This window comes from Synchiropus splendidus, chromosome 1 (assembly GCF_027744825.2).
Source record: "Synchiropus splendidus isolate RoL2022-P1 chromosome 1, RoL_Sspl_1.0, whole genome shotgun sequence".
NCBI lineage: Eukaryota > Metazoa > Chordata > Actinopteri > Syngnathiformes > Callionymidae > Synchiropus > Synchiropus splendidus.
Genome location: NC_071334.1, coordinates 19,512,507 through 19,540,430, shown reverse-complemented (window position 1 = coordinate 19,540,430; position 27,924 = coordinate 19,512,507). Strand labels below are relative to the sequence as shown.

The 27,924-nt window shown below is 41.2% G+C and overlaps 1 protein-coding gene across 4 annotated transcripts; it reads left to right on the top strand.

Annotated features, from left to right (window-relative positions):
* Positions 1–64: 64 nt before the first annotated feature.
* On the top strand, positions 65–27,760 carry pip5k1ca (phosphatidylinositol-4-phosphate 5-kinase, type I, gamma a). Of its 4 annotated transcripts, XM_053853384.1 has the most exons (19): positions 65–403; positions 11,443–11,474; positions 11,691–11,777; positions 11,967–12,097; positions 12,255–12,372; positions 12,599–12,751; positions 14,764–15,063; positions 15,192–15,400; positions 15,486–15,569; positions 15,815–15,863; positions 17,001–17,085; positions 17,425–17,586; positions 17,690–17,831; positions 17,926–17,958; positions 18,155–18,274; positions 20,196–20,451; positions 22,567–22,635; positions 23,913–24,002; positions 24,958–27,760. In XM_053853384.1, exons 1-19 carry the CDS (start codon positions 277–279, stop codon positions 24,958–24,960), a joined length of 2,250 nt encoding a protein of 749 aa, XP_053709359.1. In that variant the 5' UTR covers positions 65–276; the 3' UTR covers positions 24,961–27,760. The 4 variants fall into 4 exon arrangements, with proteins under 4 accessions (XP_053709359.1, XP_053709360.1, XP_053709361.1 ...); XM_053853385.1 differs by lacking the exon at positions 22,567–22,635; XM_053853386.1 differs by lacking the exon at positions 23,913–24,002.
* The last annotated feature ends 164 nt before the right edge of the window (positions 27,761–27,924 follow it).

The following is a 27,924-nucleotide window of genomic DNA, read 5'->3' as shown; positions in this document are numbered from 1 at the left end:
GCAGAGGGAGACAGACTCTTGTGTCGTGCCTCCGGTGCTCCCTGGTCCAGGATAAGACGGAGCAGCAGCAGCTTGACAGCGACAGTCCACCTGAGGGGAGCCGCCGAGTAAGCCGTCAGGAAACACCGCGCACATGAAGGCACCGTCGCGGTTAACCGTCGCTCTTCTGTTCGTTGGATAGTTTCCCCCATATCACACCGCACAGCCGTCTTCCTGCCACGTCCTTGCGGTTCTTATATTAGGAGGAGGACGCGCTTGGTTTTCCTCCGGGGGCTGATGGAAGCCGAGGGAGCGGTCGGGTTGTCGGAGGCCAGGGACGGGAGTCCTGTGTCCGGGGCCGCAGCATCAGACGATGGGGACACCGTGGTGGGGGTGAGCTACGGGCTGGACGCCGCAGACATGGGTAAGCTGTCATTGCTTGCAACATCCACCACCCCGACGAATATACATATGTGTACATCATCTTAAGGTCCAAAATGTTGTTCAGTGGTGGTGACCAGAATGTCCCGACTCATCTCTGCTAGTAGCTAAGCTAATAGCTCAGTTAGCTGGATGGATGAAACACAGGTTGCTCGTATCTGTAATGTTCATTCTGAATTCTTTCATTTTGCATGGTCTCAAGCGTCGAAATTGAAATTGTTGACCAAGTTCAGTGTTGAATATAATAATGTGAATCGTAATTTATATTACCCTGATAAATAATGATCTGAAGAATGTAGATAACATACATTCTCTGATGGCGAATAACCTTTTTACATGACATGGAGGGACGTGTATTAAATGTAGCCAATTGTTTACTCTCAAAGGCTGCTGTGGAAGGAAAGGTGGAGTTTAAACTAGAGTGCTTGAGAACACAGCTCAGTGAGGTCTAACGGAGTGAGATGTCTGACCTTTGTTGTCTCCTCCAGCACATGTGTAACTCATTCGGATGAAATGTCTGATGCTGCCTGCGATGGAAAGTGTCATGTCATGGTGAAGGTTTGAGTCTGTGCTGCCCTTTATAACTTCAGACTTCACATGCACATTAGGCTTCATTCAGCCGAGCTGTCACACTCTCATAAGAGATAAACTGCTATGCAAAATTGATTCTGACACCAGGACATCCTTATCAACTGTTTGAGTTGTATGTTGATGTAGGAAGTGAACTAGGGCTGCAAGTAATGATTATTTTTCATAATCCACCGACAACGGCATTTGATGTTATGAGTTGATGCAGGGTTGGTTGTATTATTGTAAATAGAATATGAACAAGTATGAATAGAAAATATATATCTAAATTATTGTGAACAGTTGTACAGTGTAAAATGTTAATTTTAAAATGAATATTTACATTTTATGTGCTCAAAATGTGCTGTGAAACGTATGTCTATGTGTTCCCAGCATTTTGGTTGCGATGATTGTAGTTGATCGATCACAGTGGATCATAGATATATATGGAAAGTGAACCAAAGTTCTTTCCTTCGTCATTGGCCCTTGGCTGGTGGAAGGTTGTCTTGATGTTCTGACATGATGGGCAAGTTTGTTCTGATGCCCAAAAGTTATTGTTGCTTTACAGTCTTCTTCATGTTCTATTGTTGTAATTCGACCATTTCTGTGTGGTGACCTGACTTGTAGGTAGTCTTTTCTGTATTCAGTTTTGCCGTATAAATTTCTCCCTTCTGTTTCAAGTTTACATTTTTTTAAACATTAATTGTCTGAATAATCTTGCCTCTTGCTGTTGTCCTTCATTAGCAGAAGGAGCAGTAGTGTAGAGAAAAGCCAAGGTTTTCTCCGGCGGTTTTCGGTCATTTCCTCGGCTCAACACTGGGACGTCTTGCTCAAGGGGCAGGCCAAACTTTTGACTGGGCATTCCTGAGTGGTGGTTTGTGGGACATATCCTCTAATGAACTACAATAACAAAAAAAAAAATCTGTCATCAGAGAATTCGCCTGGTTAATCCTGCACTGCATGAGTGGTGTTGACTGATCAACATTTAGCTCTAGTGGAGTTACATCCATACTCAACAAATGAAAGGGTTTCCCATGAGTCTTACCGATCAATACTCACTCCCTCTTGGTGAAAATGGATTGGAGTGTGTCAGACTGCCAAAGCCCCAGCATCATTGCTGGCTAGTGTCTCTTGTAACTGAGGCAATCGTAGAAATGTTTTTACTGTTTAGTTCATCTTCTCACTGTGGAGGAGTCTGTGTGATCCTCCATTGTAGATCTATTGAAATGGAACCAAAAAGAGAAACTCTTGTTTGGGACATATTAAGAGCCATATCTTCGACTCAATATTCCTCCTACATTTTGGAGATTAAAGTGTAGCTTTTGCCTGTTGCAGTAATAACTTGTCTGATCAAGCAAACGACTCACAGTAACATCAGACAGTAGTTGTAAATGAAGGCTTCCATGCCTGTGTGTAGGTGTTGCTGCTGTCTAACAGCGGCATGTGAATATTTACTGTGACAGAAAGCTCCTTGTATCGTTTGTCTGAAGTTGTTCTTCACAGCTCTACAGCATCTGCTGTCGTAAATCATACATGAGTGTCTGTTTTAATCAAAGGAATAAATGAGTGAAGCATCAACGAATTGGATTCACCCTATTTCCAAATGACTAGTCGTCATTCCCCATTCTGTTTTTCACTGCTGTCAGCAGCAGAAGCTGTCAGTAGCAGCAGAAGAAGGAACTGTGAAGTTACGGGAAACCTCACATATTTCCTCGCTGTGTCTGCAGCCTCTATCTGCATCCCTGTGGGCAGTTTACTGCCCTCATGGTAGATGTCGAACCTCTGCCATCTCATTTGAAGTCGTCTTATTGAACGTAACTGATGACGCACTTCAGACACTGGTTCCATCTGCAAGTGTGCAGAAGAAGCTATTTTAAGCGGGAGTCATTATGTCGTTGCTCATGCACTTCTTCAGGGATTTCCAATTTTCCACTGCTGAAATATCAAGAGTTGTGTGAAGGTCCTCTAAGGCAGAATTATAGTGGATTATGAGCAGCGCAGCGTCCTGTGATGTGATACACATCTGCGTCCCACTGTGCACTTTTAATTGAGTCACGGTGCCCACTGTGAAAGTTATTATCATTTATTAATCACCTGCAGCATGTGTGAAGTCACGTCGAGTCACAAGGCTGTGAAACCTTCCTTTGCTTTTCTTTTTAAAGTTTGACTGTTCACTTCTCTTTACGTCACTTGCAATCTATAGATACATTTTGTTTTTGTATGTGTAAAATTATTTTAGCATGTGTGTAGTTCTCCCTGTTAGGATCGCTTTTTTTCTCCTTCCTCCTGTTTGTGTGTGATTGGCTATCTGTGATCTAGGGCTAAAACTAAAAACTATTTTCATAGTGGACTAAAACTTACGCCTAAACTAGTTGCTGCAGCCCTAATGTGAGTTCTGTAATGTAATACACAAAAGTGTTGTATTTGTATAGTTGCATATTTCCCACTAACATTGATGTGGACTCCAGTATTTTTATAAGTCTGTATCCTGAGTTTGCTGAGTCTAACAATAAAACTGCTTGTCAGCGGCTGGCCTGGTTCGAGCAGCAGCGTCCAGTTCTCGACTCTCTCACCGTGTCCTGTCTCCAGTGGAAGAGATTACCTTCACTGAGTCACCAGCAGACGAAAAGATTCTGCTCTCTGCTATAACCCTGCAGTCAGCATGGTCATCATGCTGTTGACTTGTATTCTCAGCACCCACACCAGTCGCTGGTCAGCCTCTTCTATCCTCTGACCGTAAAAGGATTTTTCATTGGCGTTTGCAGCAATTTGAGGATCAGCAAGGATCACTAAGCTCACCTTTGATGTCACGGATCAGCCGTGAAACTCATATTGGGATTGCATAAGCAGTCGGGAGCTTGCATGTGTGTGTGAGGCCATTTTACAGGCCCCTTGGAGAGAGCAATGCTTGGGGAACAGGCACATGAGAATCTATCATTATTTGGGATGGAGAGAAGTAATACAACCAGCAGCCATAATGGCATTGGGTCTCATTCCATACAGGTTTTAGCTAGGTGTATCGGAGCGTCCTGGGGACATGAAAAATGGACGCCCTCCTGTGTTCACAGCAGAATGCTCTGCTCATAGTGTCATCCCACTGGTTTTCATAAAAAAGTGTTTCCACCCGGTAATTTCGTCGAATATGATCGAAATTCGCCGATTCTCAACCCTTTTGCAGCTGTAGCTTGGCCATAGCGGTCGCCATATTTGTTTACCGGTGTAATCTTGTGGTTATCTACATCCTGTGAGTCGGTGACACTTGCAGCATGGAAGTGCACTGTTATTAATGGAAATGTAGATAAGTTCCAAACTTTAAACAATTGTTTACTAAACTAACGCAGCTTTTTAATCAGAGGAGTATTTTGCCGTTTGTTTTTTTTTGCCCGCTCCCCCAGCTCCTCCCGCTGTGTTGTGGAGCGAACATTTATTTATTTATTTATACTTTTTTTGGAGGCAGTTGCACAGCACAGAAATCCTGGCTGAAACCCTGATGCACACAGTTCAGAAGTTTAGAAGTTAAACATCACCAACTCTACAGTCACTGTTCCCTGATGTGCACAATGACACATGTACCTTCATTAAAAAATTGAATAAAAATAGATTTGCATCTTGTTTCATACATCTATTTTGCGACTGCTTCTGACCTGTTATTGATCATAGTGGTGCACTTGGCATGACAAGCTGACCGTTCAGACCAAGCTCTGTCCACACATCGCTCAAGTAGAAAGGTGTGTAATGAGCTCAGACGGCACATGATGGATCAGCACTTCTGGTCTACACATTGATTGAAGCTGGGGTTGGACAAAACAGCAGCTCATTTAGTCAACAACTGCTGCCGTTCATGTAGGCCGTCACCAGCATGTCAGTTTAGGGCATGTTGACATATTAGTAGATGGGTTTTACTTTACAGACAGCACAGTAGTAAATAACTCTCACTCATCTGGTATCTGTATAAAAGGAGGGGGCACAGTAGATTCTGTGCGCCAGGCAGTTTGCCATCCTAGTTAATGGTTCAAGCATTAATCTCGAAAAGGTCACATTCTCTATTAGTACTTATTATGCATGAAAGTTCCTGATGCTCCAGTGTCACCGATCAACATATTTAAATTACTGTACTGTACATTACAGTACACCGATGGATACGTTCTAGTGGGTTAAGAAAGATGATTTCTCGACTATCATAACCAATTTGGGATGGAGAAACTCAGAATTACAGTCTCATATACAATAGTCATTTACATTGTCCTATGCATTATGCTTATACAATGTACATCTTTCCCCTAGTTTTTTAGTGAGGGACCGAAAAGGAGCAGTGACCAGTACTGTTTGTTATTGCCCCTTCCCATTAGTCATGTTTTTCAGATGACGTTGAATTACACATTTTTCATTGATTACTGCTTATTTCAAGCATATAGTTGGCGTAAGTTTCCTTTTCTACTGCATGTTTCATAGTTGGCTGTTCAACAAGTCCTCTGTTGCGTTTGCAGTGGTCTGTTTCTGGCTCTGCTCGACCCTTAGTTTTTGTCGCTCAATTAGATCAGATGTTTAACCACTCAAGAATCTACAACAGCCTTGTGTATTAGAGCCATTTTGTGAAGGAGAAGAAGTGGTCTTGAGAGGTGTCACCCCGTACTTCCTCACCATTGCGCAAGTGTTATTGTAACATTGTGCAGTGGCATCCTCTTAGTGCGCTTACATTTAAGTGAAAATTTGCATTCATCGTCAATGCATTTCTTGCCATCGTTCGTTCTGTTATTTGTTATATGCTATATTACTACAATGCCTGCTTTTGCACATTTCCATTTATCCTCAAGGACATGGTGCTCTCCATCGACCGTTAATATTGTTTTTTTCTACATTCACCAATAGTTTGTTTCTGTATTACCCCGTTCTCCTTTTTTTCAGTATCCTCCATTGACGTTGTCTCCATTGTTATTGCAATTTGTGTCATCTACTAACAGAATACGGTTCTTTTGTTCTGATAACTCACGGATATCATAAAGGTTTAAACAGTTTGGGTCCCATTGCTGATCCTTGATGAACTCCACAATATTTCCTGCTGTTCCATTTGTTATAAATAGTCTATTGTTGGTCTGAAGGATTTAGCATTATGTCAATATTGGCATATGAACATTCAAAATGTTAATCTCACAAAATCAACTATCTCAATTTTCCTCTGACCGTTCTGCAATTGCTGTTGAAACAATTTGACCTTTACATCCTTTTGTAACTTTTTATTTATTGAAAACGTTGGTTTTCACTAGACCCTTAGCCGTATGTTATGGTATTGTATCGATATCGAAAGATCTGATATGATTATTGAGACATGAACATTGTCCATATTGTTCAGCCCTAGCCAAAGGCATTTTTAAGCCCAGAAAAATCTCAATAAAGATCAATTTTATCCTCTATAAATTGTTGATTCTTGTTGTAATTGCCTCTAAAATATGAACTTGTTATCAAACTATTGTGTTTTTTGTCATAAAAAGTCAGTCTCAATATAATAACTCAATCCACTCTATCACTCTCTGACAACAAATTGACCATGGACACATTGAAAATGGAATCCTGCAATTTCCTGCCTGTGGCGTATTGGGTAATTGGTTTTCTGATCAATACCTGCCTTTGTGTATCCTGATGCTGTGGCCTTTAGCTGTGAATATCTGGGTGATGAGAAAGATGCCTTGATCGATCTGCTGTGATAATATAGAGGAAGGAAAATGGTAAATGGCAGTTTTCTTCTGCTTTTTTCCCCCAAATCCTGATCTCAATAGCCACACATACTGATCAACAAAAAATGAATTATAAGTTGCAGTATTCATTATTGACTGTTTGCAAACCTCAGGAGACTTGTTGAATGCTAGCCACTTTACTATGATTGAATATTTCTCAAATCCAGTCTGTATAGTTAATGTATTCTTAGTTCATCACACACAATAGTCCACACATACATCATTTAATCCTCGAATGATGTATGTGTGTTCACTTCTGGACAAGTAGGGGACTGTGGCACAATAGCCACAGAACCTTTTATTTGCACATGAAAAATGTAGAGCCGATCAATAGCGGGAGCGTCTTCCCTAAGTGCTATAATAAAAGCTCATTTAAGAGACAACGGTTTACTTAGTTCATCCTAAGAGGGTCTAAATATTGGTCCCATGTGGGCTCTAGAGAAGCAGATTTTTCCTCTATTTCTAAACAATTTCTTTGTTGCCTCTGATTTGCTTTTAACAGCTCCTTAATGAATATTTGATTATTCTGACCAAGTGGAATCACTGTTGTGATTCTTATGCTTTACTGCAAATTTAAAGTGACCATGTGAGTGAATTTATTGTGTTGTTTAATCTCCACGTGAGAGGGTGTGTGGATGGTAGCATCTGTCTGTTGGACCCACTCACATGAACGCTGTAGTCATGCAAACACTGGTTGACCTCATTGAAGCGCCATGGTAACAAGAGAGGAGGAAAACTGTGCTCGTGACTAAAGAATTTAAACTGGAAATTCTGTTTATTCCTGTAAAGTGTAGAGGATAGGAGAGTTTCCATACGTTCTGTTGTTTTGAGTCTTTCAACATTAGATTGTCGTGAGCTAGTGAGAAGATGGAGATGCTGTGTCTATCATGCATTTTGGAAAGAGTTTCTTTCAGCACTGGGAAGAATATTTGACTAGAATTTTTACTTCTTGATGTGCACAAAAGATTATAGCTTGACAGATAATATTTGTAGAGCTAATGTCAGATTTAAAACCATCATCTGGTCCATTTAGCATGAAAATAAATGTTTGCAAACCCAAGAAGCAACGGACAAAAGAAAAATTGAATTAAGCCATTCATAACAAAAGCAAAATTGTACTCTCAAAGTCAACCATTTAAAAACAAAAATAAACCACACAGTTACATTTATATTGAAATTATTCATTTATTCTGTAGTCTGGTACGAGATGTGTTTTCAAGAAGGTTTCTCCACGGTTTCCAATACTATCCTTGTCCTTTGATTAGACAAGTATTTCTTTTCGATCATATTTTACTTTTTTATTTCATACCTGGCTTCTGGGAAATGTGTTTTGCTACAAATAAATTTTAATCCTTCATATAATTTTGTATACCCTGCTTGTTAACTGGTGCTTTTGAGTTTGCGTTTTTATGAATCAAAATGTTTTTAATATTAGCACCTTTTTTTGGAGGATTTCCGCTAAATATAAACAATGGCAAATCTTAATCCACACCTTTTTCAAAGATGAACTCTCACGTAATCAAACATATTCAAATGAAGCATCAAAAACATCGAAACAAACTCACACATAACGCATCATGGAGGTAAACTTGATGGTTTTCCGCATATTTTTCACAGAAGAAAATGACTGTTGTCATAAGTCTGTTGGAGAAATTTACTCTACATAATTTTAAATGTTTTAATTGTCACCAATTCAGGTCATGCAGAACTTTTCCCTTTGCGTCGTTGTCTCACTATCGCTTCACAATTGGAAGATTTATAATATAATCATATAATATAATACACAAGACTGAGTCTAGAGTACGCAAAAGTTTCATGCCATTACGCTTAACATTTGTCTAGTGACATGAACAATGATCATAGTTTTTGTGGCTGCAGTTAGGAAGTAAAATCACCCGATATTTCATTTTAAGAAAATGAAACGTGTTTCTTCTGTTTGACCTAGCTGTGTAGTGACTTTCAAGGTTTCTCAGAAGGCATTTGTATATAAACTACCACCTACCACCTTGGCAGTGACTTTTGATACCACTGGGATGTTTTGCACTCAGAAAAGCAAGTGTACATAATATACTTTTCACTATCAAGCCTGCAGACACATATATTCACTGCAGTGGGAGAAAATATACATTGTGACAAAGAAACAAAATGGAAGCAGTTGTGGCAGAAGTGACAGAAGAAGCTTGTAAAAAGCTCATGCCATCAGCCAGTCATATGCTTCCTCACACTTGGCTACACACACATAAATAATAGTAGGGTACGGCGAAAACAGAGCAGGCTCCTCTTTAATCATCTGCATTGCAAACATTCCTTTTCCACGCAGGTTGTGTCTTCAGTTTTCTTTTCTGAATGCTCCAGCTTGCCAGAAGTACACTGGCATGCTTGAGGCTGCCTCTTCTTGTGCAGCAGGGAGAGAGAGATGGAGTGATACAGAGGGAGGAGTGCCAAGCAGGCTATTCTGCTGCTCAGTCACATGCACTTGCACGAGAGGTGGGCCAGCACAGAGATGAGAGGCAGCAAAAATGCAAGTCTCGTTCACAGTGAAAGGGCTTACCTTCTTATTTGCGAGAGACATTGTATGTTTTTGACTAAGTGTGTAAATGTTCACATAAAGAGATGTCGAATGCAGAAAATGTCACACAAATAATAGACTGAAAGAAAGCATCAATTTTTCATTTTATCAGCAACCTTTTATTGTTCAAGATGCGTGCCATCTGCCTAAATAATGTGTCGGTCCGTCGAATCCCACAGTAGTCCAGCTGTTGTGAGGTGTTTTCTCTCTGCAGTAATATCTATTCTACTGAATTGCTCTGAAGCAGTTAAAGGTTAAGGGCAGGATGCATGGGAAGAGCAACATTAGGTGGTATTAGAAGGTGTAGACGACTGAGACAGTGTGCTGCAGTGAAGTGCATTTTAGGCTGCACAGTTGACCAATCGGGGCACACTCATACTGCCCCCTAGCTGCTGCTTAAGCTCAAATTGTGTTCTGCCTAATTTTACTCTCCTACCATTGCTGCACCACCTTGCCTTATCGCCTGCATCCACAGCCTACATGTAGCATGACTTAGGCAACTATATTTGGCTAACAAAATTGTGAACATGAAAAGGTTAAAAAAAGTCTAAATTTAATAAAAAATAGATTCAAAAATCCTTTTTCCTACCAATCTAAGTATTTCATGGCATCGTGTCAAGTCAACTCATTCACAGTACATTAATAATTCAGACACAGCCTCTCACTAGTCTTTAGAAATAGATCAGGGTTAAAGGACTCAGGACCAGAATAGACTTTCATATCCAAGATGGAGGAATTAATCATCGTCATTCTTGGACTGGTAGTGGCCCTTTGAGAGCGGTTTCTCTCTCCCACCAGCATCAAGTGTGTACATCATTATTCTCTATGCAGCACCTGTTTAATTCCAAATCCATGTGCACACCATAATGGCTGCCGCTTCAGGTTCCATCCTACAAAGTTTATGTTCAGCCGGTGTGGAGTCTTTAAGATATAGCAGATGACAGGATTTGTAGCCGCCTTTATGAAGTTATTATGGAATAAAGACAAACCAAAAAGACCAAACTCAGACTTAATTTGTTAAATAAGTTCATAATTGAAAGGTGTGTTTTGCATCCACTTCTTAATGTTGTTAACGGGCCTCTTATATAGAGCAAATATATTATCATACAACTAGTTATTGATCATGCAGAAAGGTGGGCTGTCTGAGACAGGGGTGGATGATGATTGAATAAATGACCGAAGAGAGATCTGTGCTTCAAGTGAAAGATGAATAGATCATTTGTTAGCTCTTGACTTTTCTCATTGGCTCTTCAGTCAGTCAGAAATGGATTTGTCGCAACAGATTTTTTAGGAATCCACCACAGTATTTACAGGTAAAATCGCTTTTGAAAACCTCACGAAGGTACTTTCACCATTCGTGATGGTCTTCTTTCTGGTGCTGATATCCGAATTTGATCAACACTGTTAATATATGTCATTATATCTATTTATCTGTCTTTCAACTCAGCTTTTGCGTCTCCACCTTAGCATCTCTGCTATTGGTGAACATTCACCCGGTGGACAATCAAGGATTCACAAGGACTTTCTGTCCTTTGAAGTCAGCAAATGATGACGGCAAAAGTTTTATTGTCAAAGCCTGAGTAGGGTCCATGTGCTATAGATGCTCATATTCAGATCATTTTCTCTTTATTTGTCATTTATTCATTCATTATCTACTGCCTGCAACTGCTAACTGGGATTAAAGGACACTGATTTATGCTAAATGGGAGACCACTTCTTCTGATGGTGAATTGTAGCTCAACTTGTGCCAGATGCTGCAGAACATCTTTGTGCTTCACCGCTGAAAATGGTTTGTCATCAAAAGTTGTTTTTTTTGTCTGCGCCTCTTTCATTACATTACGCTTTCATTACAACTTGTGTTTGAATACACAGAAAGTCCAAACTTTTTCTTCTTCCAAATGCCTTTGTACTGTCTGAATCAGACATGATAGCAGTAAACACTGCGGTTGTTAAATCATCCGACCACAAAGTTTGTGGTCATGTTGAAATGTTCATGATGACAGTGCAGTTTTGTTTTTATCATCATTATTCCGTCTGCAACACAGCAGGACCACTGTGTGATTCTGTATTGTTCTTCAGACATCAAATTCGTGACTCGGCACAGTTACGTGCAGGCGGCTGACTCATCATCAACTCTACTATTTTCACTTTCAGATGCAGCTGCCAGAAAAGCCCACATCACTGAGGTGAGTGATCCTGTTGTATGAATATTCTCTTTTAAGTATGTCGTGTTTCAGCACAAAAATAGATAAGAGATGTGTAATTAGCAAGCCACTTGTTCCTCTAGGAAACTCTTAACTTGTCTTTCTCATGCCATGAGGGTTTTCTCACTGATGAATCGGGCTCTTACTACGTTGAAACTCAGTCACCAATTCAAACAGCTTCTCTTTCTCTGTCGTCAGATGCCGTCATCCTCAGGCTTACCAGGTCAGGGGAAGAAGATCGGCCACCGGGGTGTGGACGCATCAGGGGAAACCACATACAAAAAGGTTCATGTGATAATATACTCATTCATTTGAGTGAGATTGTGTGAGATATAAAGCCCAGTTTTGGAAGGAAGGCCATTGTCAATTGCTATTATAAGTGATCGATGCATTCCTTGATAGCTAAACCAGAGTGCAGGTTTAAAGCTTTTCACTCACCACATGTTGCTCTGCCTCTCTCTAACTCTGCCACAGACCACATCTTCTGCCTTAAAAGGTGCCATCCAGCTGGGCATCGGTTACACCGTTGGCAACCTAAGTTCCAAGCCTGAGAGAGATGTATTGATGCAGGACTTCTACGTGGTGGAGAGCATCTTTTTCCCCAGGTATCATCTGCAGCCGCTCAATTGTCCAGTCGCTTATTTTTACTTGAATCAGCCAAAATAACACAAATACGTTGTGGTGGTCGTGTTCTTTTATGACAGACCAATATTGCAAGCATCTTCTTATCTGGGCACTATGTTTTGGTGTTGTGGATTACAGTGAAGGGAGCAACCTGACTCCAGCTCATCATTTCCCAGACTTCCGCTTCAAAACCTATGCTCCGGTGGCCTTCCGCTACTTCAGAGAACTGTTTGGCATCAGGCCAGATGACTACCTGGTACGTGAAGTCATTAATTAAATGTAAGGTATTTTGGATTTTTCTTTTTTTCAAAGACGTTCATTCAGAATGTAAGTGTGTCATTGTGACTCTGAGTGAGCAAGGCATTGCTGAGATCCAGTTGAGGGTGGTGACCAAAAAATTGAGCCCATGCTAAACACGATGTGCATCTGACATTTTAAGATAAACCAGTCTGGTCCAACATAGTGTCTTTCTGAATTTGCAGTACTCTTTATGTAACGAGCCTTTGATCGAGTTGTCCAATCCCGGAGCTAGCGGTTCGGTCTTTTACCTAACGAAGGACGACGAGTTCATCATCAAGACCGTCATGCACAAGGAGGCTGAATTCTTACAGAAACTGCTGCCTGGATACTACATGGTGAGTGCATCCATGCTTGTCTGTCCTGTTGTTCATCACCACGTGGCATTGGGGGCTCTGATTTTGCCCTCACTTAACTGGGGTTGAATGTAAGATATGTGATCAGGGTTCATCCTGTTAGCATTGCAGCGTAGCATTGCGAGTAATACTTAACTACAAACCGACATGAACAGCAATAAATCAGTGTAGGTGGCCCCTTAGGCTGCTGAAGCCTGAGCAAGAACCTTTCGGATGGATAAACAAAAAACTGATTGGATGTCAAATTATTGGTTGGATACTTCTGATGAGTAACATAATATAATATATAAAAATTTCTCCCTCGTTCAAAGTTATGGTTTAAGGCTGTCGTTTGCACGAGACTCCTGGAAGAGCTGAAGTCCAACTTCTACAACGTCTTTTGAAAGACTGCTCTCTGTGCTGTACCTCCACCTCACAGACCATCATTGTGCCAGCAGTGTGGTGAACTGCTGCTGCAACAACTCCATGTATGACCATGCTTCTGGCCCTGTTGCTCAACTCCACAGCCAGTAGCAGTGTGTTTATGCACGCACCACTCCAAAGTCCACATTGGGAATCCAGTGTATGAATGCCAGCGACACATTCACCCTCACTGCTTTCATCTGTCTTATCCATTGAATATGAGGAGATAAGGACTTGTGGATCTGATACGGTGGAGGACATAAATGAACAGAGATGACAGTATGAGACTGATCAAGACAAGATCAGGATGTGTGACGGAAGGACAGTTGCACCGCCTCACATGAAAAAGTCAGAAAGAATGTTTTGCATGTTAGTTGCTGACAGACAATGTGCGTGGTCTGTGGTTAAGCTCCATTACTTCTACAGCTGAGTGGATGACAGGAGCTGACTGAACGGCTCTGGGCAGAAGTCACTTCACAGTGAAGTCACTATCACTTACTCATACTTCATTTCATTATAAACACCTTCTTTTCTGCCAATGTTCCATTTGCATTTTAGTTCTCTTCTCACTCTCGTATATTTCGCTTACATCCATCCCCCCTTCTTTACATCCATCCTTCCTCTTCCCTCCCTTACCGTCACGTGTCTTGTACGCTGGTCACTGCGCTGCTGTCTGAACATTGACAGAAGGGTAATGTGTGGCTGAGGGCCGACACTGATCTTTCACTGCTGTGCTTTTCTCCACCAGCTCCTCTCATCTGAAGGTCATTTACCAACTGGCTGGTGAAGACTAAGCCTTTCAGCCGCACGTGCACCCTCATACTCCCTCTCTCTCTATTGTCTGCCTCTGCAGTATATTATCACCATCCGCGAGCAGATTTCCTGATGCTTTTCTCTCTCGCTGCTCCTCCGTGGGGCAGAACATTTCAGCTGAACATTTGGAACAACACAACTTTTAGAAGTGGTTTTGTGGGCTAATTTATATTTAAAATTCTATTTTTTTTTAGGTGAAACGCTAACTTGAGCATGACATTGATCAAGAAGAGAGCAGAATATCTGCAAATAAAAATAGAAATGTATTTTTTTGACAGGAAAAAATATTTGTTTTCTACAATCTGTGAATGCATGCGTCTGGAAAATAAAGTTCCCAAATGAGGACTTTGTCTGCTTGTGTCTGCTCGAGTGCAGGAGACAGACGGTGGTGGCAGATCCTCAGCAAAGCGTGCTAAGTGATAACATGACAAATATAAACCCCTTACTTTGTCATGCCCTTACAAAGCCTGACGTTCTACGTTTGATCTTCATCAAGATCACTCAACTGCACAAAAAATTCCCATTACTTCCCAACTTGTGCGTAGTTTTTTTTTTTTTTAATCTTAATACATCTCCATGTCTGCATCATGTTGCTGCTAGCTTCTGTTGTGTTGTAGTATAAGTCAATAAAGTTCTGTTCATTTTCATCATTACAGTCAGCACTGTGAAGGGTACTGATATACTCATGTTAATCGGCCCTCTGCTTATTTTTCAAGTCACATGATGAGATATTTTATTCACATATTGCAGCATATTCATTTTTTTCTATTCCTTTCCAGAACTTGAACCAGAACCCTCGCACCTTGTTGCCCAAGTTTTTTGGCCTCTACTGTGTCCAGTCGGGTGGGAAGAACATCAGGGTAGTTGTGATGAACAACGTCCTGCCTCGTGTTGTTCGCATGCACCTGAAATATGACTTAAAGGGCTCCACCTATAAGAGACGGGCGTCCAAGAAAGAAAGAGAAAAGGCAAGGCCCACTTTCAAAGACCTTGACTTCATGCAAGACTTGCAAGACGGGCTGATGCTGGACCAGGACACCTACAGCGCTTTGGTCAAGACCCTGCAGCGAGACTGCCTGGTGAGTTCTAAATGCTGAAAATGAAACCACTAAAGTGGAGCAGTTCAACAGTCTGGTGTCGGATCTGGTTGGAGTCATGTCCCTGTAAATGACTTCACTTCACCGGTATGTTTTTGTTACCTGGTTAGGTGCTGGAGAGCTTTAAGATCATGGACTACAGCTTGCTACTTGGGGTTCACAACATGGACCAGGCAGAGAGGGACAGGCAGATGGAGGGCTCCCAAGGAACTGGTGACGAGAAAAGGCCTGTGGCCCAGCAGAAGGCTCTTTACTCCACCGCCATGGAGTCCATCCAGGGAGGAGCTGCCCGCGGGGAGTCTATTGACACCGACGACACGTGAGTTTGGTTGAGTCATATTTTATTTATTAAGATGAATGTTATTTGGTTTACACCTTTTTATTTCCACTTTTCCTTGCTATAGAATGGGTGGGATCCCAGCTGTTAACGGAAAAGGGGAACGACTTCTTCTCTATATTGGAATCATCGACATCCTGCAGTCCTACAGGTAGCAGCCATGTTTGAGTCTGTCATAGCCTGTTGACTGTAGATACACATGGGTCTTTCTCAGTGTAAATGAGTCAAATCGCTTTTTTTTAATCCTTCTAAAATGTCTGTAAACAGATTTGTCATTATTCATGCTAAATTTCAAAGATTCCAAGCAATATAACACAAACATTCAAGCATGAATAAGGTGCTTCAGGCTTCCACTCTTCGTTGCTCAATGATGCCAGATTCTTCTTCTTTCCACAGGCTAATCAAGAAACTGGAGCACACATGGAAGGCTCTGGTTCACGATGGGGTAAGACTTTCATCTAAGCAAATAGAACTCACCACAAACTTTAGCCACATTTTTGGATATATTGTCTCTTAATCAGTGTCATTTCGATGTCCAAGCTATATTTTGAAAATGTTATTAGGTCCTAAACTGAAGAGCTTATTCAAGCAGCAATAACGATAATAATTTTCCAAGGTGGCTCTTTCACCTTACAGACCAAAACGTGAGCTTGTTCATTTTACTAGACTGATAGAGACCTCCTGATGTGCTATAAATGGTTGATTATTTTTCTGTTGTTAAAATGTAGCTGTGACACACAAAGCAAGCATTGACTCCGGGAGTAGTATGAGCTACACATGCTTCATATTCAGCTCTGCTGTTTGTCACTAAAATGTGGGTTCTTTATTGGTATAGCATTCATCACTGTTTTAATATTTTGTGTTTAGGAGGCAAACGTATTTACTCCATTCTTCTTGAATCAATGCAGACTTGTACTATCAAGACTAAAAATCGTAGGTCCGTGCCTGAAGGGTCACACCGTTGGATTATGGGATTAGGTGGAGATGACATTTATGAAGATTCCATTCTGGAGTTTCAATAACGCAGGCGATACATAGACGTAACAAAGTCGTATTACCAAATATCACCCACCAACGTGACACACAGATGTGTTATTCTTACCCTGTGGTGACAGTATTCGCTCCTGGGCTGACAAAGTGATTCAAAATGTGCATCCTCCAGTCGACTGTTGAGACACAATCAACTTTCTCTGACTCATTTGCTCCATTAGAGAGTCTCAACATCATGTGTGTGGGAGAGCCGCTCCATCACTGCCTTCTGTGCGTCATTGATGATGTGCTTCTTGCATACAGTTGGTTCAGTTGATGAATGTAGCCATGGACATTAGTCATACTTGAGTGTGATCTGGAAGCTTCATTGTGTATTTTTTGGGAGGTGGGTGTATTACGTATTCTCCAACAACCCTCAAGCTTGATAAAACGAAAGAGGTCTGCCACTGTGGTTGGTATACTATCTCGTGGGGTGACCCAGAGAGAATTACCAAAATAGGCCACTCTGTTTAATCTGCTCTGTGTTGATGCTCATTTAGGGCTTGAGCTGAATTTCTCATTAATCTCGCTGCCCCCCTCTTCTCTCTCCCAGGACACCGTGTCAGTGCACCGACCCGGCTTTTATGCTGACAGGTTCTTCAAGTTCATGAGCAGTACTGTTTTCAAAAAGAGCTCCTGTAAGTTCCAACAACATTAAATCATTTCCTTACATGGACAACAGGGGACTGGACTCTGACTTTGCTGTCACCCAAGTGATTCCACCGATTTTACTGTTGTGTCTGAACAAAACTATTAAACACAATCATAGATGAAGATTTTAGCATTAAAAAATGTTGAGTTCAACGAAAAGTAAAGAGTGAAAATGTAATTTTTTTTTTTGTTGAATGCAATCTTCCAAAATGACAGAAATTTTAAATCCAAATGTATTTGATTTTAGTTAATAAGCATTTGTTCATTTCGAATTTAAGTACCAGTAGTTTTATTTTAATTCCTCAAAATCTCTTTTATTTCCTCAGCTTTGAAATCATCTCCTTCCAAGAAGGGCCGCGTCTCATTGACTGTGACCAAGTGCATTGGTCCTGGAGCAGCCTGGTCAGCTAGCCAACTGCCATCAGAGAGAGACGAGAACATTTACGACCTCAGAGGAGCTCGTAGCTTCCCAACACTGGAAGACGAAGGTGAAACAGCATGTGATTATGTGACAACGCGAGGATGAAACACCTGATAGCAGGTCATATTTGTGGTAAATGAAGGATAGTTGATGTATTTTCTTCCTCCCAGGTCGAACCGATCTTCTTCCCTGCACTCCCCCGTCATTTGAAGAAGCCACCACAGCGTCTATCGCCACCACTCTGTCTTCTACCACCTCACTGTCCATCCCTGAAAGATCTCCATGCGACACAGCTGATCATCCCCGTTACAGGTAAACCCACTTCTTATTTCACTCAACTGTCTAGAGGAATTTCAATAGTACCGAATCATATAAAATGGTCTGACTGGGCTTTTTCTGTGTACAGGCGGCACACCCAATCTCTGAGCCATGATGGAAGGTGAGCTCAGCTGCATGAACTCAACCTGTTTTTCGAAACTTCTCCCAAAAATTTTGTTTTCACAGCATGTCTGGGTGTGGTGGGTGATGGAAGAGGGTGGTGGTTTGTTGACCAGTGTGTTGCATGAACAAGCTCTGTGTGTTTTTCCTGTATGGAGCTGTGTGTTTCATTTCCTCTATGTGTGTGCTTATTTTAGGACCCAGGAGGAGCTGCGTGTGCGTGAGGAGGATCAGCAGACCATCACAGTGGAAGTGGAATTGAAGAGACCAGACAGCGAGCCCACCTTCTCTGTTCCGCAAACTTCACCTCCAGTCAGGTATAAATACTTACCAGTGTTTCACCTGCTTTGGGTTTTTCATCCATTGTTAATTAACTTCAGATGAAACAGTCACAAATCTGTTAGTATAGGATTTTTGACAGCAGTATTTTATCAGTGATATCTGATCAGTGATTCACAGTCCATCATTTACCACTGTGGCCTGAACATAAAGACACACAGGGTTTCAGTGCTTCTGTGCGCACCGGGTACGGACAGTACCGCACTCCGATGTTGCATAGAACCTGCCCGTTCTTATGAAAATCCAGGTTTGTGTCCATGTCAGAGGAAAGTTCTTGCTGATAAAAATTTCATGTTTACATGTACCTTTGCTGGAGATGTGCAATTTCTAGGCTGGTAAATATATTTATTTGTTAATTCCCTGTAAGCACAATATAGCTACAGATATTCAGTATTCATTGTAAATTACTACTCACTGTTATTAAGGGCTTTTACTCAAATTGACCCCATTTGATGATGGCGCGTGGAAGTCAGTGCTCCATTAACCTACAAAAATCTGCCTGACTCTGGGCTATGAATAACCACCAGGCTCACCTGAGTCCATCAGCTGTTAGATTAGGGAAAATCACTTTGGCCCATTTCTGTCATCAGGTCCACTTTATGAACAGACTATGCTGCATCATGTTGATCGAGATTATAGGAGTAACTAGTGCGTAGGTTGGTTGTGTATGTGGAGGACTTGCCCCAGTGTAAAGGGGGTCTAGACAGTAGATGTAGGGCAGTAGGACAGAAACCCTGAGGCTGAACGTAAAGACTGGGGCAACCTTCTGCGTTTTAACAATAAGGTTTTGTTTTAGTTGCCGTTCAACACATTAATCTGAATTCACTGAACACAAGAAACCCAAGTCCAACTGTGCATTTTTAATAATGTATTTGAGGAATCTGACGTGAAGGTTCTCATTTACGCCTCGGGTTGTTAAAGATCAGGGTGAGGTTGTCTGGGTCAACCATGCAAATGATTGGATCTGATGCTAAGAAGGCGGTGGCGAGACAAACGACCCGAGAGTCTGGAAGGAATAGAAAATGAGGAGGGGGCAGACAATGTTCAGACCTTTAATAACCTGAATGCTCTGTGCCTGTTTGTGAAGTTACCACATGCAGGTGGATGAAAGGGAAAACATAATTCATGTCATGTCACACATCCGCTGTCCTTGTTGTCTCTTATTCATTCCTTCATGTAAATGTAGAACTGGAGGTGACTTGCCCACACTGGGGTCTTGAGAAACTAGAATTGTTGTGTGGGAAGTGGCTGATGGTCTCCTGTGAACACTCCTGAAAGACGAAAATATGTTACTTTACTCATGGAGCTAATGAGTGGCTAGAACTACCAAGAATATCACGAAAGAAAAAGATATTTAAAAAAAAGGTTTAAAGCAAGGCAGATGAAAGCAATAATGCAGGAAAGCCATTTAAAACTCGGAGTACATGCAATGCCTAAACAGACTGCAATGGAAAAGCATGTCTCATATATTTAAGGAAGTCTAATATGTTGTAGCTGATGATGAGAAGGAAATGGACGAGCGTGGAAATTTGGTGTCTCAGTGTAGCTATTGGACACAAAGTGTTGCCCATGATAAGATGGTAAGTGGATCTCACCCTCCTCTGGATAACTGAACAGCAGTGAAGCTGAAGCACTGAGGCAGAGACTCCACAGTGGGAGCTCCATAATCCTCTCTAATAGCTAATCATCTGTGCGGGGACAATAAACGACTGTGGCAGCAGAAGCTCACTGGCATTGAGTTCCAGACTCTCACCATTAACACCCACACACAGCTGCTGATCAGTGGCCCGGGTGTTTTTCTCTAATACCCATGTGCTGGCCCAGCAGTCTATAGTTAGTGGTCGGACCCATGTCTGCTGATGCTGGCTTTGAGTGTTTAAATGATTCTGTTTTCAACAGCGAGATTCAGGCGGAAGTCGGTTCTGAACCTCCCGGAGCTGAGGCGGCTCCCTCTTCATCAGCCGCTGAAGGCCCCTCATCATCCTCACCAGCTCCAGAAGATCCCCCTTCTCCTACCGCAGCAGATGAAGTCCTGTTGAGCCCAAAGTTGTCAGTGGGCGATGTAGACAGAGCCAGCCAGGTGTCAGGCTCTGGATGCACGAGCCAGGCATCAGTGGATGACGAAGATGATGTGCCAATTACAGACATTTACTTTGTAAGTACACACATTTACAGCTAGCTTCTCTATTTGCGACTCTTCATTTGGATGTATAAATGGATCTGAAGCCAGCGGTGAGATGTATAATGCTCTTCTACAGCAGGGCTAGCAGAAAGGGACTGGAGACTGAGCTGGTATGGCAATCACGGGTGTGAAGTGTGTTTTATAGTTAAACATTGCCAAAAAAGGCGTTTGCTGTGATCTGGAATCTGCATCACTGTTGTGTTCCTCTTGTCCAGCATGAGAATACACTCAAACAACAGCCTGTGCACCACCTCAGGTGTCTGTGGAAACTACAAATTCAACAAAACTAGTCATACAGAAAGGGAGAAGGGAGTTCCATCATGATGGCAAGTCGAGTGTCCCTCAAACTATGACAAGCCTGTGACATGAAAAGTACAATAGGAGAACATTTTTGTTTTGTTGTGCACGGTGGAGACATAACAGTCAGATCATATTGCAGTGTTAGTGGCTGCTATTATTTAATTTTCAGTTCCTGTGTTTAGCGTTAACAACATTGTAAGGGGACACACTCAGCGCTTTTTCAGTCCCTCTCCAAAGCCTAATAAATTGCATGTATTTTCATTTATTCTGCCATTTATTTTGTTTGCCATTATTATGCATTTCATTTATCATCCCTCCTTTTTTTATGGACCCCCCCAAATATCACCCTATACCCACAATAATGTTTTTTCGTCTGGTTGTGGTGCACTAATATCTATTAATATAAACCAAATATGGTGCTTCATATATCATAATTAATTTATTGCTCAGGTCATATCTTGAGTAAATGAATATGTTTCTAAGTGTGGTTTGAGGAATCGTGTTTTCTAGTTACATAACAGACCGACTGACCCTGGGTTACAGAGCCGCCCCGACTGCTGTGGCTACACCCCCTCTAATGTTACGTTATGTAAGACGCTCTTTGTCCTGACACCTTTCAATCAGCACACATCGTTTTCATTATTTTTTTACCAGTCACTTGGCACAGAGCTCCGCTGTCTTTGACCGGTATTGGTGACGCCTCATCCTAGTGTCTGGACACAACATTTGTGTGTCCAGTTTGTGCCAGAGCAGTTAAATGATGAAACATTTAGAAGTGTAACTTTTTACAAGTCTGCAAACTCGCAGTATTCTGATGTAGGTGTCCGCTGTCAGGAATCCAATGCTTCTAATGTGGCACAAAGAATCATACTGGCCAAAAGGTTAGACAGCGAGCTCCCTCAGGTATTCAGGAGCTTCATTTGACACCGAGATCAGACTTCAGCACACGCTCCCTCTTCACAAGTCCGCTGAGTCTCCTCACAAATCAGCATTCCACTCACTTTGTTTTTCATCCTCGTCTCAGACGTCACTCCAGATATTATCATACACTGTGTGGGTGGCAGCAGCCTTTTACTACTGTAATTGTTTGTGACTCCTTCAGGAGAGCACTGCAGACCTGCAACCTCACTTTGTTTCCATAATAAACCTCCCAACTGATTTTTATAAATTCCATTGGTGCATATTGGAGCACACATAAATGGCATCAGGGCACAAACCATTGAGATTATTGTCTCGGTGCAGCAATACGACAGGCGTAATTATTTTGCTTCTGCTGACATTTGACCCCTTTTTAAATTAAGATTGAATTTCTTTGTATTCTTTTTATACTGTTGATTGATAAAGACAGGTCTTCTACTTTTGAGGTCTTTATATATTAGTGACAGAGCTCAATATTTGGCATAAAATATATTTTGAATGATATTAACCTTCACCCAGAAAATGGATTTGATAGTTGTAATTACCCAGATTTTTACATTTAGTAGAAGCTGCTACTGCAAAAGCTTCATTTTTGTAGGATTTTTTAGCACCTTTTCTGATGTTTTTTCGATGTTCATTTCAGGTTTGATTTTTCACTGCTCTTGTCCTCCAGCCATAACATTATGACCACCGACACAAGGTTTTTATAGCTGTTCTAGAAGGGGTTTGAAAACTTGACCTTGTCCTAAACTATAAGTCTGCTGGTCATAATGAATGATTTCCATTCTCACCCCAGCATGTCTTTTGCTTGTTTTCTCACCTTTCCTTTTTTTCACACTTGCTGTTGCTCATTTCTGCTGTTGTGGTCAGTTTCCTGACGGGAGGACTTGGGTGGTCTCCCCTGTCCGACAGAGGAGGAAATGCGAGTCAAGTTGGTCTGTAAGTTGCAGGGCTGTGTACCTACTAGAATTAGACTCTGTTTAGCTCTGATAATTCTCTAAATGGTGTATTATATACCTATTCCCTGTAGAAATTATAGAACTGTTTTATTGTTTGTTTCTGTGTTTATAGATTTTGTCTCAGTGGTTTTCATTGGAAAGCTGTTAAAAGTACATGGCACATTGACATGTGTGTTGTTGCGCTTCTCATTGAACTCATGATGTTCCTGTCAAAGCTGTACTTAAAAAAAGATCTGGGGCGAACCAGTTTGCCAGGGTGACCTACGTGGACTAATGATCATATGAACTGGACCATGGAGGGCATCCAGTCTGACCTATCATATTTTCATGATAAGTCAAGACTGATCGTGCTTTCATGTCACATCCATTGTCCATTGAGGCAGAGACTCCGCAGTGTCTCTGTCTTGTCCATTGTCTACCTCAGACAAGTTGTACAGGGACATGGCAACCCTGACTCGTCTGCAGCTCTGCAACTTTGTAGTCAAGGTACTTTGATGTACTACCACTGTGCAGGTTCCCGCACGTCCAGCTGAATTAGATGATGTAAACAAGGCAACAGAACTAGACTTAGTCTGAAGTCTTCAGTTTTCTGCAGCTTTTCTTGCTCTGACTAACTAATGTGATTGCCAGACGATATATAGGTGAGGTGAGTCTATCTATTTTTTTATGTATTTAACAGACAGCTCCTTCTTTAGCACCTGCTGAACTATCAATTTGAGCGCCTGAAACTCTTCAGGAGGACCATTTCCACTGTGATATCAAACACGCCTGCTTGTTGGAAGGATAAAACAAACCTCTTCTGGTGTTTTGCGTTGACTGAGGATGCTTCCAGTCTGTTCCCAACTGACCGCTCAGGCATCCTGGCTCTACCCCCATTCCCACCTTCACTGCAACCCCTTCCCTTGCTCTCTTCATCCTTTCTTGTTTGACATACAGAAGGGCTCTTCCCTCTTTTCTTATAGTTCACCTGACACACAAGAGCTTCTGTTCATTGAGAAGGTTCGCAGGTTTTACACTGTCACAAACTCGACAACATCCATGTTTCAGATCTGCTAACTCACATTTTTAATCCGCATTTTGACTTCACTCTCTGTGCCTCAGCGACATTTCCTCCTTTATGCATCCCTAATTTTCATTTCCTGTCTTGTCTTCTCTTCTCCTGTCTCTCTCCTGCCTGCTCCTGCTGCTTCTCTCTGTGGCTCTGGCCTTTCCTCTGTCCTTCTGGCCCCCTCTGCTGTGCTCGGTGTGTAAAAACAGCCTCCAGAGGACAGGACCTGGGTGTACTCTCCGCTACACTATGGCTCAGAGTCTAAGGCCCTGCCAGATGGGGATTGGGAAGGAGAGACAGTAAGTGAGAAGCGCCAGACAAAAATGCAAAGTACAGGACAAATCTCTGCTTGTGTTTGGAGACATATACGTAGGAACTTGGGTCGTTCATAACTGTCCCGAATCCCACCTCATTCATTCCCCATTGACTAGTGGGTGGAAATGGTCGCTGACCATTTAGTCCACGACCAACCATCTTGTGTCCCTCCAACAACAAGCAGCTGATATGGATCACACACATGACGCTGTCATCTGGTGTGGAGGGTCGTCAGAATGCCACTTGTAGCAAAACCACAGATTTGTGTTTGGTTGCAGTTTAATACCTACTTGTGTGGATCAATCACAACATCAACAAAATGAGTTGCAGCATCATCACCATCTGCATGTTACATGTAGGTCTTCATTTACTGAAGTGGTGTTGCTGGTCTGCAGTGTTCCTCCTTTTCCAAAAGTTGCTTAAGAAAAGTGTAACTCAAGTTGGTGGCCACTTGTGCTCTTGTTTAATGGGATCACAGTGCCTTATATTGGGAATGTGGAGCTGCAGACTAGTTTTCAAGCTGTCTTGAAGCACCTGACCACTGAAAACACCACACTGGACATGCTGTTTTGCCATCAAATAATGCGGATGGTGATAATGATGGATGCTATGTCTAAGATTTATCTTTAGTTTCATTTACAGATCAATAAATAATAAAAAATGTATAATTCTGAAAAATCGATATAAAAAGGCAAAGAGTTTGACGTACAAAATATCCACCAGTATAGAGACTAGTTCCACAGTCTGTCTGGTTAATCGCTGTAGTATATGATTTTCTTGAATGAATATGAGTAAACGATTGTTACCTCAGTGTTGGTGATAACAGACTTGTGGTTTGACTTGTGTGGTTGCTTGCCCCTTTCTGTTCTGTTTCAGTTTGGTGATCTTGAAACATCTCTATCATGAGTGACTGACTCTGCTTTGTTTTTCATCCAACAGTAAACCCTAACTGCAGAAGTGAAGCGCCATCGCCCCGGAGAAGAAGCGTCATCGGTCAAGTCCAGTGCTCAGCGGAAACTGCAGGATCTCACGCAGGATCGAAATCTTGACATCCATACAGACACTGAAAACTAAAGGGAAATGTTACTTGACTACTAGTTGAAGGAAATAAACACAGCGAGGTGTGCTGGTGTAACTCCTGCCCAACTGTCCTTAAACAGTCGACATTATAGCTACCGTGCTGTTAGGTTGTGTGTTGTCTCACGGTCTGTTTTGCACAAGGAAGAAGCCACAGGGGTGTTTTAAAAATTAATGAAACAGTCCTCCTCACAATCCCCATCATCTTCAACAATTTATTATTTAGGTAACCTGATGACCAAATTTCAAGTGTTTTCCATTCACGTCTTCACCAACCAGCATATCCTCAATGTTTTCCTTTTTTTCCTTTTCTTTTAAACAACAATAATTTGCTCTTGCACACTGTCTTGTCTTAAATGCTTCAACATGTGCGTGACGTCCTTATTCCTCATGTTGGTTTGTGCCTAAACACATCAGCTTTGTTATGACAAAAATCCAATGTTGTGGTCTTTGATATTGATGACTAGAGCTCTTTTAATTTGGAAAAAAAAGCTAACAGTTTATGAAGTTTTTATTTATAAATGTTTTTGTAAAAGCCTTGAATTTATCTTTAAACAAAATGAGTCAAAATGTGCAACGCTAAAAGTAAACTAGCATCATGCTACTCATTGTAGATGATGCTGAAAATCACCTTTGAAGTAAGATTTAGTGGAGCTAAAGTTTGTAGACCACCACTGTTAGATGAAGTCTTCATCCAGACCAACAGACGAGCTACATTCACCGTAATGACATTTCTGAGCTGTAGTTATAGAGTGGTACTATATAAAGTAGTAATTACATGTATAGAGAGAATAGTTTATTTAGAGATATATTTTAAGAGATCTTATATTGCTGGTCTTATGTATGTTTTAAATTTAGTGCAATATTCATTTTTAAAAATGTCTTTGTTGTTTTTATGTGAGCTTTTATTTATTCATGCTTTTCTATCTTTCTGACTTTTTCACTATGATTTGATTTTGATCCAAAGACTGATTCTCCATATTGATTTTGATGCTTCTGTAATCAAGTCGTGTAAATATCGTGTTAGACCCGTGTGACAAGGCGTAGCTAATTTAGGCTAGAGGTTGTGGATGCTGGCTAAATGGCCACATTCATACTAGAGGATTTGGATCTATAGGTTTACTGTGGCCAGGTACAAAATCAGCTCATGCATTTAGTAACTGCTCACACGCACATGCAGATCTGTGGACCATTTAGAATCTTTGATATGTCTTTATTTTAAAGGAAACCATATCTACGTCTTGTGCTGCTTGGAGTACTGAAAAAAAATGTTTCATTCAAAAGATTACTGGCCTAAATTTGATGTGGTACATTAAAATTCAGGAAATGTGGTGTGTGATTTGTGATAAAACATGCGCACCCAAAGTGAACCTGAGCCAGGATCTGACTCCTGGCCGTGATGACGCACAGTCAATGCAGCATTTACAACCAGTTAAATGCTGTATGGGGCGCGTATGGGGTGTGGGTTGGGCAGTGCCACCGTGCACTAAGTCTGTCTACCCCATTACATGTTAAATAGTTTCAGTCATCACACTCAGACACATACAAATCATCAGAATTGACTCTGAATTGACTGAGCTGGTCATCTGCTCCTCGTGCACCAGCTACTTCACATATTTGCCGCCGTGTGTTCTGATCTGTGTTCAAAGGATGACAGTAAACTGCCGTGTCGTACATGAGTCGAATGTTTGTTACCCGAAGAAGGAGTGATAGCTGCCAAATAAACGTGCACCAAATGGCTGAGTTTCCCTCGTGCACGTAGAATTACACACAATTTATTTTGGGATTGAAGCGTGTTGAAGTGGATGACTTGGTTGAGTCTATGTTTACTGTTCTTTCTCTGTGAATCTCTGACATGCTTGAACTACAACAGAAAAGTTTTTATGGAACTTCAGAAGTCTTTTTTGTTGTTGTTGTTGATGGTGTGTTTCTCTGTGTTTTTGTGAAACGGAGGACATTGTACCATAAAGGTCATGTAACTACTCCCATCATGTGCTGTGGCCAGTTGTAATCAGTTTTCTGTCATTGATCTGATGGAGACCATAGCAGCAATATTTTGTAAAGTCGTAGCTTCTTGAGTTGAACTGCCTTATGGAGAAATGTACACATAGGCCTATTCTTCTCATTTTTCACATGCTATTTAATTTCATCTTGTAGTTGTGCTCCTGAGAATGTGTATATAAATTTATAAATACATATATAAAGATATACAAATATATTTTCCATTTGAATCAAAGAATATTATTTTTATTTGGTTTTATTTTTGCTGCTGGGCAAGAAAATAACTGCAATCTACGTAAGTGACTGTATCATTTTTCAGTGTGTCGTTGGAGAAGCCGCTGCTGTATTATTCTGGTCTGTGAACCACAGCTGTTTCTTTGTGAAACCCAAAAAAGGAAGAAAAAAAACATGGACTTAAATGTAAATGCAAATCAAAACGAATTCTTGGAGCTGTGTTTGTGTATGTGTTTTCAAATTGCTGTGTGCCCAATAGGGAGTCCTTCGCAAAACATAGCATGAGGTTAAAACTGAATATGCATATCAAAAATGTGTATTTATGTATATCTGTGTATATGCATCTATTTATTCTTGTGAATGAATAGATGACGGTATGTGTGTGTTTGGACTCGGTCAGACTTAATAGAAAATAAAGCAGTTCTATGAATTGTCGTCCAATGCAGATCATGTTGTGGTTCACTTTAAGGCCCCTTGTTTTTATTCAGTCTTGTCATGACTGCCTTGTAAAATTAAGATGATTTTGCTTTTCAAACAAGAAATTGAAATATTTCGATATCAGAAATTTAATTCAATTTCCAATTAAAAGTTATT

Excerpts from the sequence above, each read along its gene's own strand:
- pip5k1ca (XM_053853384.1), top strand. The coding sequence starts at position 277 with ATGGAAGCCGAGGGAGCGGTCGGGTTGTCGGAGGCCAGGGACGGGAGT. Across the intron at positions 11,475-11,690 it reads GAAAAGCCCACATCACTGAG|ATGCCGTCATCCTCAGGCTT; the intron begins GTGAGTGATCCT and ends CTCTGTCGTCAG. Across the intron at positions 11,778-11,966 it reads GGGAAACCACATACAAAAAG|ACCACATCTTCTGCCTTAAA; the intron begins GTTCATGTGATA and ends ACTCTGCCACAG.